This window comes from Mangifera indica, chromosome 1 (genome assembly GCF_011075055.1).
Source record: "Mangifera indica cultivar Alphonso chromosome 1, CATAS_Mindica_2.1, whole genome shotgun sequence".
In the NCBI taxonomy this organism is placed as follows: domain Eukaryota; kingdom Viridiplantae; phylum Streptophyta; class Magnoliopsida; order Sapindales; family Anacardiaceae; genus Mangifera; species Mangifera indica.
In genome coordinates, this window is record NC_058137.1 from 23,523,237 (window position 1) to 23,541,043 (window position 17,807).

Sequence of the window (17,807 nt, forward strand, 5' to 3'; positions counted from 1 at the left end):
ATATATTTATAAGTATTAATTTGGGTATTTATGATGATGTGTCATTGTATGATTTGATAATTTTAAATTAAAGATAAATAAATACTTAATTTTATAATAACACATCATCATTAGTATTCATTATAAATATGTATAACATTACTCTTCTTAAAAGTGATGAGAGTTTGATTACATCTAAATATGGTATTTTTAAAATGTATTAATTATGGAAGTTGTATTGAATTTCAACCATCAAAAGCGGTTTGATCTAATGGGTAATGGCTTATAAATTATGTATAAAAACAGTTTAGTGGGGTTAAGATTGGCAATGGGTTGTATTGACCCACCAACTACTTGAGGCATTGTCTAAATCACGATAGGTGATGCCTACGTGGGTTTTTTGGTAGGTTGACACAAAAAAATATATATTATTTTTTTATTTTTTATAGGTTATATTGGACCAACCTATGAGCGTCTTGTGAGTAGAGCTAGATTTGAATCGAGCTCGTTTAAGCTCAAGCTTAAGTTTGACTCGAACAAATCCAAAACGAGTTAATCTCCAACAAGCTCGAACCTATAACTTCAACATTTTCGAGCTTGAGATTGAGCTTTGGAGTGTTTAGTTTGTCAAGTTTGCGCGTCAGAAGTTTTAATACAAAACAATTTCGTTTTGATCAATATATATTAAAACGATATTGTTTTACTAACAAGCTAGTTAAAAGCTCGAATTCGAATCCAACCTTGCTCGTGACACTCTAATACAACCCTTTTATATTTGTAGATTGTGTTAAGACTGGGTTATTCCCAAGAAAAGTGGCTTATTACCAACTATAGTTAGGGTGCATCCATTTCAACTTTTAAAGCACTTAGAAAACCAAAAGAAAATTTGCAAGTTATATGATCAATATTTTTATATAAATTGTGTGCATTATATAATTTTCCAAAACATGAACTTTGAATAAAAGTAAAAGAAATGAAGAAGATGAAGAAAGAAACTAATGAAAAGTGTTGTACGATCAAATTGATTACTACAAAGTTAACTCTTAAAGAATAACCAGATGCAGCAACCAACAAATAATGATTAAGTAATTTTCTAACCTAAAACCCACAATAAACCCAAGGCTTAAAAACCTTGATAAGTGACTAGCGAAATTTCTGCAAAAAATAAAAAGTCTAGCAAAAAGACAATTTTAACTCTAAAAATCGCAAAGAAGGCTCTCTAGTAATTCTCATCTAAATTTTGTAACATAACATTTTCATAGTAATCATCCAGTAACAAGTTAACGTTCCCATCAACAAGATATCATTAATATACACATAACTCCTTCTCATTTGATTTCAAATCATAGATTAAGGTTGTAAATTAGGAGAGTTTCGAATGTATTTTTCTTCTAAAAACTTGTAAATAAAGAGAAATGGGAAAAAGGAAGAAGAGAAACAAGATATCACAAATAATATCTTGTATTATTTTTATACTACACTCAAATTAGTGAACACACCAAGAGGGTAGATATTTTGATCATCAGACTAAACCATGTAAAATATCATGTGCCTAATTTATCTTTTTTATTTATCTCAATTCATTATCTCACAAACCTTTAGTAGATTTTCCAGAGACTTCTCATATTCCAACTATTGCTATTGTAGTCTATATTGTGCAAAACTCTAAGTTTCATGCATTAGTTGATGATAAGAAATTACATCAACAATTTGACACTAAAAGGAAAACACATGCATTTCTCACACTCTTATAATTCTAATAACGACTTCAAAAAATAACATCGAAAAGCACTAGACAATCGATTTTCATGCAATTTAGATAGCAGTTTGTAACTTCACTCTCAAAGTTAGTTTATCTTTAAGGTAGATAAGCTATAGCTATTGCACTTAATTTTTAAGTTCATTTTCATGGTCTAGGTTTTATTAATTAATGCATTTTAGGTAGAATATTTATGTTTAAGGATTAGTTTTAATATTGTTTTTGTATTTTATTTATTTTAATATTGATTTTTATTTTGCAGGGAATAAACGTGGAAATTAAGAGAGAAGCACTGAACTAAAGAGAAAATTAGTGGAACCTTAATTGCATTAGAAAAGACTACAAATTCGCACATAAAGCAAACAAATCCTAATCTAAAAAGGGACATAAGCGAAAAAGGAAAGAAAGCAAATCCAGCACTGAAAAATCCAAGCAAAATTAGGAGTCCTACTTTTGGGCAGAGGAATATTATAAAGGAGTTACTAAGTTACACAAGAGTTTTTTCCTCAAGTTTTTTCTTGATAGTTCTTAGCTAGTTTTACTAGTCTTCAACTTCCACAACAGACAACTAATGCTTCTATTTTCTAGATTTTCATGAGCTATAAGGAAACGAATGTCTATAGAACGCAGTAACAATGACCTTGACGATAACATATCAACAATTCGAGCACATATACGAGCGATAACCAAGATCTTTTTACTTTATCTTGGATTCTTACTTATTTGTTCTTATATTTGTTGTTGTTGAATTGTAATCAATATGAGTAGGTAGTTTCATTATTCTAGGAATTAAGAGGATCTTTCGATTCTCATAGACTCGTAGTACTTTACTATTTTTATATTTCAATAAAATTGTTGATGTTTTGATTTAATGAATAGGTTCATAATGCCTTGTGTTGAGTTAAGGGTCCAACTTTACACATGTCAATAGGTTTACATAGACTATCAAAAGGTAGGTACGAAATTAGTGCATGAATTCATTAAACATGGATCCTTGATACTAGAGATAGGCAAGCCTTTGTGAAGTCATTCAAATCACAAAGGTTAATGGGTTCATATTAACCAAATACCACAAGAGTAGATACATGTTTAATGTTTACATGTTTAGTCAACCTCGAAAAGGGAACTAAAGTAATTTAGGATATCCAACCATTAACGCATTTTGATTACAAAAAGAACTTTCATCATTAACTACAAATTTATATGGGATTGTCGGTAAAATCTTACTTTCTAAATACAATTGATATACGAATCTAGTTAATAGTAGTAGAGTTGCATTAGTGTTAGTAGAATTAGTTTCAATTGCATTAAGTAATCATTATCTTAACATAATTCGAACTCCTTAGGTAATCTAGATCACGAAACAAATTAATAAGTTGAATTTTCAATCCTTGTGGGATCAATATCTTTTGTACTACTTATCAACTTATGCACTTACAAGCAAGACGTAATAATAGCCCGAACGAGGTACCACTCTATGAAATCAATTTGATCTCCTTGATGCTGCTCCACTAACACATTATCTTGTTCATTTGTAATACACTATGACAAATTAAAAGGCATAGTTCCAAGAGGTAAATGGTTGTAGACACATCCACATCATAGATGAAGACTTCTTACTTTTGAAAATTAATGCAGAGTCACAACTTAAAAGGTTTAGAAAGACACAACTTTATCTTTTCCTTCTTATTCTTTGAATCTCAAGGCCTTCCAAAGGCGCAAACTCATCGATTACCTAATATGGAGTCCCAAATTGTTTGTGAAATTGTCATCATGCATCATCTTCAACACCACCCTAATATTCTAAAGATCGATAGGTCATGGCTACTGGTACCTAAGAGATATTTGTTGGAAGGTTGCCTCCCACTCTAATCGATGATGGATCTTACCAATATTTTGAAATCACGAACAAGTATAAGAATGTTCCTGAATATCTATGTAGTCTTAGTGCTTCATAGATGAACATTTTCATAACAAAAGATAACTTTTTATGTTGTCAATTTGAAAGTGTTACTAAGATAAGAAGTTCTTCTACCCAAAGCTATAGGAATAATAGGAGTATGTGAAGTCTCTCTTGCAAGAATGATAAGGGTCGTTCAAATTACAAAACGAGTGTAAGGATGTTTCGCATATGGGCAAAAGGATATAAAAGACTCAAAATTACATCTCTTGATTTGTCATTTTTGCTTAGAGATGCTCAAATTTGCCATATAGTAATGTTGATTGTACTTGCAATGATTAAGCTTATGGTTGCTTAGTTTATGTGGCTGGGTTGCGACAAATTTGTTGTTGTGAAAATATGTGTGATGCACAAGAACCTTTGGATGTTCGTGTTATAATACCTCTCTCCAAAGAAATACCCTTAAAAGACTATATGCATCTGAAAAAATGTGTTAGATAGCTTACTTTACTCAAAACATGCTATCTCAAACCAATGCAACGGGAAAATATTTATATAATATTAAATGAGCATGAAATTAATACTTTATTAAGTGTGTGCAAAAGAACTCTAAATTTAAAACAAGTCAGAAATAAATTCATAGTCCAATGCAAAGTAAATATGCATAAATACAAATCTCAAAATACAAAATGTCATAATATAAGATATAAGAAATCTCTTTATCTCTCCTCATGCAATCTAGCTCTACTAACACTCCTCCCGCAGCCATACTACTTATCTTTTACCTATAAAAACAATAAAAAAAAAATACGAGTATTAAACACTCAATATATAGGTGACCTATCAAGTACATTCACATGCACACAATTTATCTCATAATGTTATCGTTCATTTCTTTTCTATCTAGTGCATACACACAACCTAAGTCATTAGAGCTCTTTACTCATCATCCCGTCTCTCAATGACGTTACACTTTATCTCATCTCTTCAATGCATTAATGCAAATAGTCAAGACTCCAAACTTACTGTTTATTTTTTTATTATTAAAATTAACAGTCAATTTGAACGTATAAGTGCAAAATTAGTTTTTTTCAAACTTACCAAATGATGTACTGCTATCATTACTCAACTTACAACTTTGACAAAATCACCTTGTATCTTCTGCTAGAAAATAGAACATGTCGTATTTGATCGAAAATCAAAGTTGATTGATAATGAGACCCATGAAATTAAATGCTCAACCTCTTCTGGCTCTGATTATTTCGAGTGAAAACTAATGAAAGGCAAATCAGAACCAGGCAAACATTTGGGAAATCATACCCGCAGAAAACAAGAAAATAATCTCATAGAATTTTCTTAAAACTAAAATTTAAAACCCTGTCATAATAATAAAAATATAATAATAACGAACCACATCCGCAAAAAGAAGATCAGCAATATTATAAGATTTGATTGATAACTTAATACAATCATCTAGAAATCAAATTCACGGTTTCAATTACATTTGAACAACTTAACATAAAAGTTACCACAGAAGATTTACAATGAGATATTAATCAAACTAAACAAGCAATATGGGACTTGAACAACAAGCAAATTGTGAAAGTGCAATATAAGGATAGCAACTTTTGATGTTCATATTTAAGGATCCTTAGACTTATTATAGAAACAAAGAAAACAAACAGAAGAACAATACATCTGATCACTAAACCAAGTCACTATAAAATGGTTACAATAGAATATAACAAAATCTTGTGGTTCAAACCATTCTGATGATGACTATTTCTAAACCGACCCCCACCTAGACTAGTCCCGGTTAAGCAGAAATTTGGGGTCGGTGGGATCAGTTAGCTAAGTTTCAAGAAGTATGAATCCCTAAGGACTAATCTGTGTGTCACAAAAATTTCATCCAAGGTGACATTGGAGCACAAGCTTAAGAAAGACAGAATCTCATTTTGAGCATTATCTATTGGAAGAAAAACACAAAAAGTAACAATAAAGACATGCTTCTGATTAAATTGATTTGAAAAAAAAAAAAAAACCAAAAATAATTTAGGCTTCAATTCTTGCTACTCCATCATCCACTTCCTCTTCCAGCTCTTTGACTGCTCTTATAAGAGCTCGTGTGATACCATTGAGATGCAAACCTTTCGCTTTCATCTCCTCTAACAGCTTCTCTGCTCTTTTCCAATCTACGGCCTTTAGACAAAGAGACTGGATTAACTTATTGTACTCATCAACATTAGGTTGGACACCAGCATCCTTCATCTCATTCAGCAACTTCAAAGCATTGTCAAACTCTTCTAGTTTGCAGTAACCGCGTATAAGTGTGTGGTAAGTCACTGGGCTCAGCCTAGAATGCTTCATTTTTGCTTCAGACAAGATTTCACAAGCCTCCTTCATCTGACCACCATTTGCATAACCACTCATAATAACTGTATAAGTAAACACATCTGGTTTTAATCCCCTGCTTTCCATCATCTTCATCATCTCCATTGCCTGTTTCATATCTCCAGCTTTAGAATAGCCGTTGATAATTGAATTGAACACCACATTTCCAGGAGGTGGACCATCAGAAATCATCTTAGAAAGCAATATTTTAGCCCCATCAACATCTTTCATCCTACATAAACTGCGAATAACAGATGAAAATGGCTTGATCCCATACTTCCGAGCCTCACCTGAGAAATCATCCAGTATCCTCAAAGCTAAATTCACTGTTTCGTCTTTCTTACAAAGGGAACTGATCAAGGAATAGACAGAAGAAGAAGACTGAGGTGGGCATTTGTTTTTCTCCTTAGCCAACATATAAACCAAATGTGCCTCCTTTGCCTTACTTCCTTTACAAAGCCAAGAAATTATCTTTCCAACTTTCTCAGTATCAGGCAACCTTCCTGTATCTATCATTTTCTCACAAACAGACCAAGCCCAATCAAAAAATGAGCGCTTACAGAGAGCTTCCATAGTTAAATAATATGTCTCTTCATTTGCATCACATCCAAAATCCCCAAACTTGTTAAACACTTCAAAAGCTGCTTTTCCTTTTCCCAACTTGGATAACAAAGCTATCAATTCATTGAGACTCTCCACATTCAGCAAACCATTCTTCTTCTGGCCAATCTCCTTAACCAAATCCCACAAAGCATATGCAATTTCTTTCCTCACACTGCCACAGACAGCTCTTACAAGCGCATCAACAACACCCGTTGTAACCTTAAAATCCGGCTGCTTCATAACCCACTTAAAAAACCCAATTAAATTCTCACACAAAACTTCTGGGGTTTCAAGTACTTTAACCACAAACTCTTCATGTAAATTCAAATCAAAACTCTCAAGAATGGACTCCACCGAATCATCAACATTACTCTTTAATAGTGACAATACCTTCTCTAATTTTTCCATGTCAGTCTCATATACCTCCGGCTCCCCTTCGCCTTCCTCGGCCGAAAAATTATCCAACTGGGCACTATCATTTTCACTAAAAAGCATCGAATTATCAATCTGGGTATCATCATTTTCCACTATATCACTATTTTCAACAGGAGGATCCATTTGAGAGTATTCGTTTTGAGTAAAACTAGGTGAGGAAAGGTCAGTCTCATCACTAGGGTCAGTTACAGGTAATTGTGAAAAAGCCCTAGGGATTTGATAAAGAGAAAGTTTTGAAGAAGAACGAGGAAAAAATATAGTAGATTGCACCTTGTTGGCAGCATGGAAGTTTCGTGCTACCCGGGTTGCTCTTGCTGCTATTGATCTCCACATCTCTAAATCTTCCTAAACCCTACAAGGACAGGGGCTGTGCAATGAAAATAAGAAAAAAGAAGACAATAAGAAAGAGGAAACTTAATATCTGTAGCAGGTAAATAAGAACCCAGTTTAGGCTCGGTAAACACCCTGATAGAGGGTCCATTTGGGCCCAAACAATCAATGGTTAATCAAAGTTAGGGTGATTTTATTCGGCCCAAGTTGATCAACTAAATAAACTATATTTTAAATATTCATTATTATTAAGAAAATTATATATACTTATTTTAAGTATATAAATAAGTATATATTTATATATATCATCATATAATTAAATATTTTAAATTAAAAATAAAATAATACTTAATCACATGATGACATATATAAATATATACTCAAAATTAATATGCATAATATTGCTCCATTATTATATAGAACAAATGTTACCAAAAAATTTAATCCACCCTTACATACTAGTATACTACTGAATTAAAAACCTCTTTGCTAGTTAAAGTTTTCGGAAGCATATTTATCAATATGTTATGATAATATCTAAGAAATTTCAAAATTTTAAGAGATGTTTAAAATATTTTCTAAAATGATGATATGATATTTAGAATGTTTTATTGATTATTTCTTTTGAAAAGTTATATTATATGATACGATGTAATATAATATGTAATATATGATACAAAAAATTATATTTTTTATACACAATAAGATATACAATTCGACTATCATGAAAGATAGTAAAACACTCATAATACATGCCTAGGAGGGATTTCTTATATTTGGAATTACCTAATAATAAAAAAAGGTTATGAAAAATATCAATATTCTTATGTAAATATTAAAAAAACCAATGATAAGAAGGTATTTAATAATTTTCAAAAATCTCAATTCATTTTTATTAATATTATTTTATTTATGAAAATTTTATAATGCATTTTGTTTTTATACCCTGTAAACTGTACTTGATCAAAATATTCATAAAAATTTTAATTTAATTTCTAAAATTGATTGCTATAATTTGATAACACTATATCCATATAACAGAAAGAACATTAGCATGAGAATGCACAACGGAAGAGCACAGGAAAGATTGCGCTTTTAACCTCTCGGTTTTGAGTTCTTTACAGACTTAACCATATGAAATTGCAATTTACTCCTACATACTCTAATAATCTTCAATTTGAACACAACAAATCAACGGATTTTAGCACCAATGGAATGTATATTTAACATGCAAAACATTAACAAGAATGTATATAAAAGTATTTGCTGTGCATGAAAAACTTTCTCTCCATAAATTTGTAAACACTTCCTTTCACTGATATTTTACATGTGCAACTGCAATTACCAGGAGCTGGAATCTGAAGTACAACATAAATGGTAAAAAAAATTTTGCCCTTAATGACACCAAGCCCTGTGTATTAACCCTCAGCTTTACTGGTAAAAAAATTATAACCCAAAAAACTGCAAACTGTGTACAGGGTCTTAATGCATAACCAGGCTTGAGTTGCACTCAAGGAACCTCTTAAAAGATGAGTGCAAATCATCCATAACGAAAAATCAATGAATTAATAATGTAATCATAGGCTTGGGTTTTCCGTAACAAATCAGTCAACTGAAGACATTATTTCATACTTAGATAGCCTTAATGCAACCTAAATTGGTTAATTCAAAACTCGAGTGCCACTTGGTGAACAATGCTTATTACCTTCAAGTCATTCACTCAACTTGCAGACGTTGATGAACTTCTGAACTGCATTGTGATACTGGGTTCCCTGTAATAATACGAAGGATTACATGCTGACCATTTGAGATAATGGCAATAAAATGTTTTTTCTAACATTGCACAGGTTAAACAATATAAGCTCTAACCAATTTGAAATGAGTTGAGATAAAATTGCCTAATGAGAGAATGTACTGCAATTCATCCAAAGAGTACAAATTTGGCATAATATAGACATCAGATGAAGACTCAACAATCCAATATGCAATAAGATATCTAAATGGTTTTCTGCCTGAAAAAGGTAAAAATGATAACAGAAAGAGATTCTTAGTGAAAGTGGGTCATAGCGATGGCACAAAGAGTGATAGCTGAGGTTGAATCCTTTTGCAATACTAAGATGCAGCCATTAAAATCTACAAAATGACAAAGACAAGGGAATTTTCTCGTTTACTCAACATATCATAATGCTGTCATCTTAGGAAAAATAAAAGCACAATTGATGGTTTTCTCCTCCTAAAGCCACCTACTTCAGATATTATGTGTCACAAGTTTCTAAATAACAAGGTTGTAAGGTCCCTCCCCAGTCTGGTTTGGACCTCAGTGACCACATCAGAGAAGTCATCAGAATTTTTAATATAAAAAAGAAACACTACATTGATATGCCAGCCTGTAAAAAATAAATAAATAATGGTTCTCCACTGTGCATTCATACAAACATTAAATTTGGAAGACCTATATCTTATAAGATGAAAAACAGCAGCCGGGAATTTACCTCGCCCACCAAACACACCACCCAATTTTGTATAGACACACAATGATCAATGAAGTAACTATTTTGAGCTATTAGGTCTTTTTTTTTTTAATGGGACCATTATTTCTTCCCACATAGCACTTGTCAGCATGTTGTCACCTAGCTCTATCTGATAAAAGAAAATCTTACAAAAAATTGAACACTCAAATCAGTTTCTTTTATGCTACTATCTGGTGTTTGACTGTTTTAAGTTTGACATAAAGGGGAGACAAAATCATCTGCCAAGAAATATAAAAGAGACCCTGACATCTATGCAAAGTTAGAAGGTACCTCCCAGTAAAGTTGGTGGCAATCTATGCATTGCCAGAACTCTAAATTCTTGTCAAACAAGCAGTCAGGTATTCTCTGAAAACCCTTTGCAGCCTCAACAGCCTCTTCCATTGATAACGGTTTTTGAATAAACCTTCCATTGCATTTAGTACACCTTGACATCAGCTGATCCTCACTAATTTTCAACTGGAATGTTTCAATAACCTGCAAAAGTTGTTCAATTTTAGCCTTCATTTTTTTAACTTGACAGTGCAGGAGGCATTTATATTGCAAAACAATAGAACAATGACTTCCAAGCAATTTGATTTACTAAAAAAGAAAGTTTGTGCAAGGAATAGAACCATAGATGCAAAATATTGGACAAAATCTCTGCTTGATGACCCAGTCAGTTAAAAAAAAAAAATTTCTGAGAAAAGAATGAACAATGGGGCATCCATATCCCTTCACAATTATTGAAAACTGACAAATAACTAAATAGAGACCATTTTCAAATTAAACAAAGGATATACTTTTCTCTCAGCCACCTCCCAGGACAAACACACACATATGCTGATATATGAATATGTAAATCAACGATGTGAGTGATATTTGATCCAAGACCTATTGTACTCTTGAAAGTGATTTTAATAATCTCAACTATAGCTAGTACCCGGAATTACATTAAACTAAATATCAAAAAGATCTACAAAATGACAGTTCAAAGTTGGACTCTACATACAGAACAAGTGCAAAATATTTTCCATCAACTGCCTGTTCTCTTCGTAAACTGATTCAATATTTATTATCCTATTTAAGTTCATCTTCGAAAAAAGAAAAGTTTTGAGTCTATGATAACATAATCTGTTACTGTGGAAATTTTCTTTGATTTTGAATAAGGTACTGGAATTACTCTTCTCATCACCCTTTCCTTTTTAGATGAGCTAGAATATGAAAGCAGTATTTGAGCTCAAGTATGGAATATTCCTAGACTTCATCAAGACTAATTATAAAAATTGAAAAAAAAAGAAAAGAAAAGAAATGATATGATCCAGTCCCATGACGAAGAAGACTGCTTGATATGTCAATCCAAACGGCTAGAAAATCTTAGGAATATATAAACAATGAAATATCAAATCATATAATTAAATATTCCAAGATATTAGAATTTTTTTACAATCTCCTAACACAAAATAATATCAGGAATACCTGACCAATAAAACTTCTATATGGTGCACTCTCCAAAGCTGGAGTTGCTAACTGCTAAGTTTCTAAAGACCAGGTAACAACAGATGCAAAGCATCATCATCACCATTCCAAATATTTAAATGTAACAAATACTCATACAGGGAAAGCATATAAATGAAGTATTAGTTCACAACATCTTATTTGAGCAACAATGAGACTGATTTTTGTTTTAGGTATATGCCTCAGGTTTCTAATCAACATGAACAACTTCTTTAGTTTATAGCCGGCATATAATATATTTTCAACTCAAAATCCAGCTCAGGATTCAAGCCCACTATAATATTTCCAGAATTGCTTCTTTCAGAAAATAACGGTTGGTTAACCGTGTTCTAATGAAAAATTTTGTTTTAACAGAGATATACGAAATGAATTCTCTTTCTTATTAAAATATGACACCTCAAGTAGCTGTTCATTTTTCAAAAGGCTCTTCACCCGATATATTTGATTCTTTATCAGATATTGATGCTTCAACAGCTTGGCATCTCGCGTCAAAAGTACTCTCTTTTCTTTGTATGCTTGATCTATCAACTCCCTAAACAACAAATTGGTCAAGAATCACAATAAATGATTTTCACAGCAACACATAATTGAACATAATCATATAAACAGTGTGCAGTGCACAGGCCCAAATATCCATTGAAGTGAAGATAGAGCAATACCTAGATTCTGGCTTTTTAGAATTTGGTATTGCAGCATCTATCCCCACGCAGCGTAAATGTTTAGCCAATCCTTCAACCTGATTAATGTTCTATTAGCCTCACACTTGAAGTTTGAAACAAAATACATAAATTTACATATCCCTTCAGTACAAACTCTCGATGGTTATTCCAGAATAATCTGGGCTGAAAGAGAATAATTATAAAGGAACATTACAAGTACGAGTGTTGGACAAGAAATTTTCTTTCCTTACTATTTTCTACACTTCTTTTCTGGGTTTCCATGGTGATGGTGGAGGTGGGTGGGGGGTTCTAAGGATTTAGAAAGGTGTAAAACATAATTAAATGTATGAGATAATACAAACAAGGGACAATGTATTTACCATCACATCACATAGAAATTTAGGGCACCCATTTCCTCCCAAAGACAAATCCCATGGTGGGGGACCTTGCCAATCACCAATATTGTCCAACTGTTTTCCTTTCAATATCACACCCGCAGACGACTGTCTTTTGCCTTTCTTTTTGGACATTTTTGGTGCTCTATCTGATTCTCTCAACAGAAGTTTTTCACCATACTTCCTTACCATCTTCGAGAAGGATTCATCCAAAGGCATCCTAGTTCTATGTGAAATTCTGCAATTCACACCGTCAGCTGCATGCTGAGAATATTGAAAAGAAGCAGTGGCTCGAACCATGTCCAGAGCATCACAAACTCTTGTTGTGATGATTTTATTCCCAACTTCAGGATTCTCAAGGATTTCTTTCAACCCGCGATCCAAATCAAAAGAATGTAGTTCAGCAATGTTGCTAAAAGAATTCCCTGTTAATAAAACCTTACAACATGTTTAAACCCACCTAATATGTAATTTTAGGTTCAAAGGCATCAAATATTCAAGAAAATCAATGGATTTAGAACAGCATGCACTCCAGTGGGGGAGACACAGACTGACATATTATGTGCTTCATAAACATAAAAAATTTGACTCTGAAAAAGCACATAAATCTGGAAGCCATTATGTATCTAAAATAGGAATTTGGCTCATAGGATGAAAAGATGGTCATCATATTATAAGGACATTAACATGATATGAAGATGCAAAAATAATTATTCAGTAGCTGGTATAATCAGAAATCAGATGCACCACCCAAAAATTAGCACCTAAACCACATTTAAAATCAGCCAAATTCTCATCATCAAAAGAAGGATGCTGACTGGGGTGAATGCCAATCAAAATTCCAAAGTATACAGTTACCATAATTTAAACACATTTCTCAGAACTTATCCTGAAATCCTGCAACAGGTCTGATATTTTTTTGTAATAACAGATGTTTTAAAATGCTTCTCACCTATGATAAGCCAAATTGAACTACTTCAGATTACAGAAAAGTTTTACTCTACATAAGTTATGTGGAGATGATGCATCTGTCAAAAGTGAAAAACTTAGAATCATTTTCCAGCAACAAAATTATAAGAACCACCAGCAGGAGCTCTCTAACTTGTCAAATAACTGTGCAAAACAGGAAGTACTCCTCCAAATAAATGATATAAAGCAAACAACAAATTTGACAAGCACATTTCAGAGAACAACCAATTATTACACCAACTTACAGAGGCAATAAATTTGTCAAAATACAGTCTGTATGAAAGATTGGAAATAAATTCCAATAATTTTAACATATCAGATAGCATCAAGCAAACTAACCTTCCTGAGAAACTTTATCCTGGAAGCTATTAAATATTTCAAGCAAGCAGTGAGCATCTGTAGCAGCATAAGCTTTCTGCTCTTCTGTAAGAGGACGACGTGACCAATCACTACATTGAAGTTCCTAAAGAATTATAAATAACATTATTTAACATGTTGAACAACAAACACAAAACCAATCCTCCAAACCACACCGACTAGACCCCTATTAATACTTGCAAATAGGCACACAAATAAAAAAAGTCAGCCAGTAAAATAATCGATTAATAACTTCCAAGGGAAAAAATTAAAAAAAAATCTTTGTGTGACATGGTGTTGCACCAGATCTATGCTTCAATGGAAGTCCGGCTATAGATACCCTATGCTATCAAAATTAATAAGGGATATTATTTTAACAAATCTGAGTTTGTTTCAAACTAAACTTTGGAAGACTCCAAAATCTAAACTAATAAAGATAAAGATTCTACACTTGATGCATGTAAGTACAGTTTTAAAATAACAATAAAACTATGTACACACACTTTTGAGTACACAATTGGGCACTGAGATGATGTGTCTTCATGTGATTAGGTGATTTTGTAAATAACATCAAACAAATGATGACACATCATCTATGTACCCAATCGTCTACTCAAAAGTATGCACATAACATTGCTCCCAAAATAAAGAGCTCAAAGCATCATGCAGGTAGTCCCGAAGATTTCAAGATAAATAATAGTTTGACATCTAAAACTGCTTCTGCTCTTGGAGCATTCATATTTTGCTTGATAAAATCAAAGGCATTTATATCCTTTTAAATTTAACAACCTTCAAATACTCTAGAATTGTATATTGGTAGCAAGTTTTACCATTTACAATCAAAGGGCATATACTAAGTATGGCCATTTCACAAATCTCATATGGTACCCATAAATGCTTCAGTCACAGCAGTAGAATTGTATATCGGCAGCAAGTTTTACCATTTACAATCTATGGACAAATACCAAGTATGGCCATTTCACAAACCTCATATGGTACCCATAAATGCTTCAGTCCAGCAGTAAAGTGATTACAATAGCTACACTGAAATTCTTTATAGTATTCATGAATCAAGAATATCCATTCTTTTCATACTATAAGCCTAGATCTTTTTCTTTTTCCATTATAAGTTAATCTTGAGAAACCTACACTAAACCCATCCTTACATGTATATGAAAATAAATAAGGTATTCATAAAACAAAAGATCTTGTCAATTTCAATTGTTTACATTAAAATAGCATCCGACAGCATAAACCGAAAATCAGATGGTATGCTGAATAGCTTCCGAACCATACCTTTGAAAGAGAAATGCCTAATACTTCCTTGCAAATAGTTGCCAAACTCTTGGTTTCCTTTGGTAACTTCCTCCCATGTTGCTTATGTTGCAGATAGTTATATATACTCGCGATGTCTAAATAGGGCTCCACCTAAACAGAATAGCTTGGCAAACATAAGCACTTTTGTATTAGAAAATTCAGTCACCATGACCTAATATAGCGATTGCAAAAATTGTTAATTATAAGTCAAATTCATATTCCAATAAAGAACACCATTCAACTATGACCAACTTACTGGAGTCCTGCAGAAAAAATTAAAAAGCAGCCAGCTACAAAATTTCCCATTGCCATCTAAGTTTATGTCGCAGGACATTAATCACGATCAAATTATTCCAAACATATGCAACTGAAATTTCTTAATTCCTATATATCTACCAAGTAATTATAAAGAAACAAAAAACCAACCAACACAATTTAAATTTGAACTGTATTCACAAATATATCCGCAGAAATGTTCACATTACAGCCTCATCAAATGCAAGTCACACATTTTGGCAAGCACCTCTATGGATAGCTGATGAACAGGGTTGGATCACATGGCTTCCATTTAACAACTTGGATTTTTTTTTTTTTACTTTTAGTTTCTCAAACCAAGTAGTGTCAAAGAATCTCTAAATATGAACTGAAACCTTAAAATATTTATCAACTTCTTAACGAAAATAATGACAAAAGCTGCCAACATATGTTTTTCTTACTACTGAGTTACCAATTGCCTCAACTTCCACAGGAAATGCTCCCTTCAGTCTTGGATGAAGCCTATTACTCATTCAACCATACACAACCTCTCATTAATATCTAGTCAAGATATCCTGAATTACGACAATGCATGTATATCACTGAATGTGAGTTATAAAATACAATTTCAGCCCACTCGATGAATCCACCTACATATTTGCGTGGTCATAATAAAATTAATATGAAGAGTCTAACTAGAGAATAATTGTTTATATAATAACTCAAAATTTAAAAAACCCTAACAACATTACATGTTCTTCTGATAAGTCTCATAACATTACTAAAACGTGTGCCTCATCTTCAACTTTCCACAATACACGTGCAAATATGATCATCAATTTTAAGAAAAAAGAAAAATTCTTCCACTTTAATTTAAAAATATCAATGACTCATTTCAAATAATTCATCAACAATCATTTCCCACCCAAAAAAAATAAATAAATAAGAGAAAAAGAGACTGTGATCAATAATTCAAAACTTACCCTATCAAACCCTGGTTCACATCCTTGTAAACAGAAAGTAGACGACAAGTAAATCAGATCTTGCTTAAATTTAAACCCTAATTTCAACACATCTGGGGAAACAAACACCTCCTTTAACAATTTCCATATTGACGATAGAGGAATTGAGGACAGGTCGAGTAAAAAAGCTGCTGACTCGTTCAACTCGTCCGAGTCCGAGCAAAGTCTGCGATCGAATTGACAAGCGAGTTGAAGGAGTGAGACGATGGGAAAATTGTGCTGGTGTGAACGAATGGGCTTCCACTCTGCATCGAATGCTATGAGATTGGACCGAGTTAGCGCCCGAGACAAGTGACTGAACTCGGGTGAGTCGGGTGATGAGACCAGGTAGATTCTGAGGGGCTTCTGGTAATTGGAATCCATTAAGGAATGCCTGCAGAGATGTGACTTTGCTTTATTTTATTTTTTGGGGCTTTTTTGGGCGCAGCCCATTCTACATCGGCCGGCGAAGAATCGTTACGCAAGTCCACGTGGTCAGCTAAGCTTTCTTTTGAAGGATAATCTCCATGTTACTTTGGTGGCCAGAGGACTTAATTCTTTTGAAGGATAATCTCCATGTTACGTTGGTGGCCAAAGGACTTATTCCCACCCAGAGGATGGTGTTTTCCAAGTTCTCACTTTTAACTTTTAAAAATTTCAAACATTCATCTATAAATAGGTAAAAGTTACTCCTTAAAATTTTATCTCTTTTCACCATTTTAAACCCTGAAAAAAAATAATTTTCCCTTTAGATTAAATTTTAAACAGTAATAGTTTTCTTCCAAAGGTTTTTTTTATTATTCATCGATATCTCATTTTTCTTCCTCTGATAGTTACTCTCTCACCATTTTTCTCTTCAGTTGACAGTCCAAAACTTAGCAAGAAGACAAAATATCATATTTCCTGATAAAGTTGTGGTCTTTTTCTGCATTAATCGACATTATCCAAACATCCAAATGAGAGAAGTTTGGTCATCAGAGCAAGATGAGGCATCAAGAGCTCTTCATCGCTAGTGATGACACCAAATTTGGTGTTGGAGATTTGTAAACTAAATCTTACCAAAGAAATGTCATTTTTTAAAACTTAATTTAAAAGATAACTTTTAGTTTTTAAGGTTTAAGAGGAAAAAATAAATAAATTTTAGTTCATTTTTAATATTATATGTAAAATGATAATTTTGCCTTTAAACCATTAACTTTAACCACTAATAGGTAGATATTTAGGATTTTCAAAGATAAAAGATGAAAACTTGAAAAAATAGCATATTTTGGATGGGAATAATTTATTTGGCCTACTTTGAATTTTAAGGGTTAGACCCGATATCAGCAAACTAAATTATTTTAGTTTGAATTCAGCTCAATTTATAAAATTAAGGCTCAAATTCTGCTTATTTTTGAAAATTGAGTCAAATTTGTATTTTGGGCATAAACTC

General features: G+C 32.6%; 2 protein-coding genes across 3 annotated transcripts; both read right to left on the reverse strand.

Moving 5' to 3' along the window:
- Positions 1 to 5,235: 5,235 nt before the first annotated feature.
- LOC123193117 (pentatricopeptide repeat-containing protein At3g02650, mitochondrial) lies at positions 5,236 to 7,464 on the reverse strand. The gene has a single exon (XM_044605906.1). It carries the CDS (start codon positions 7,398 to 7,400, stop codon positions 5,691 to 5,693), a length of 1,710 nt encoding a protein of 569 aa, XP_044461841.1. The 5' UTR covers positions 7,401 to 7,464; the 3' UTR covers positions 5,236 to 5,690.
- Positions 7,465 to 8,664: 1,200 nt separating this feature from the next.
- LOC123223858 lies at positions 8,665 to 16,939 on the reverse strand. 2 transcript variants are annotated; one of them, XM_044647297.1, is made up of 8 exons: positions 16,358 to 16,939; positions 15,099 to 15,230; positions 13,785 to 13,908; positions 12,462 to 12,901; positions 12,082 to 12,158; positions 11,855 to 11,954; positions 10,199 to 10,402; positions 8,665 to 9,169 (listed from the first exon to the last, which is right to left on the reverse strand). In XM_044647297.1, the coding sequence occupies exons 1-8, from the start codon at positions 16,757 to 16,759 to the stop codon at positions 9,110 to 9,112; spliced, it is 1,539 nt and encodes a 512-aa protein (XP_044503232.1). In that variant the 5' UTR covers positions 16,760 to 16,939; the 3' UTR covers positions 8,665 to 9,109. The 2 variants fall into 2 exon arrangements, with proteins under 2 accessions (XP_044503232.1, XP_044503222.1); XM_044647287.1 differs by having other exon boundaries at positions 11,819 to 11,954; positions 16,358 to 16,937.
- Between the last annotated feature and the right edge of the window lie 868 nt (positions 16,940 to 17,807).

What these genes read in the sequence shown, in the direction of transcription:
- LOC123193117 (XM_044605906.1), bottom strand. Translation starts at nt 7,400, where the DNA reads ATGTGGAGATCAATAGCAGCAAGAGCAACCCGGGTAGCACGAAACTTC.
- LOC123223858 (XM_044647287.1), bottom strand. Translation starts at nt 16,759, where the DNA reads ATGGATTCCAATTACCAGAAGCCCCTCAGAATCTACCTGGTCTCATCA. An exon ending in AATTTCTATGTGATGTGATG is followed by an intron (nt 12,159 to 12,461) that starts GTAAATACATTG and finishes AACATTAATCAG; the next exon opens with GTTGAAGGATTGGCTAAACA. An exon ending in GCCACCAACTTTACTGGGAG is followed by an intron (nt 9,170 to 10,198) that starts GTACCTTCTAAC and finishes GTATTATTACAG; the next exon opens with GGAACCCAGTATCACAATGC.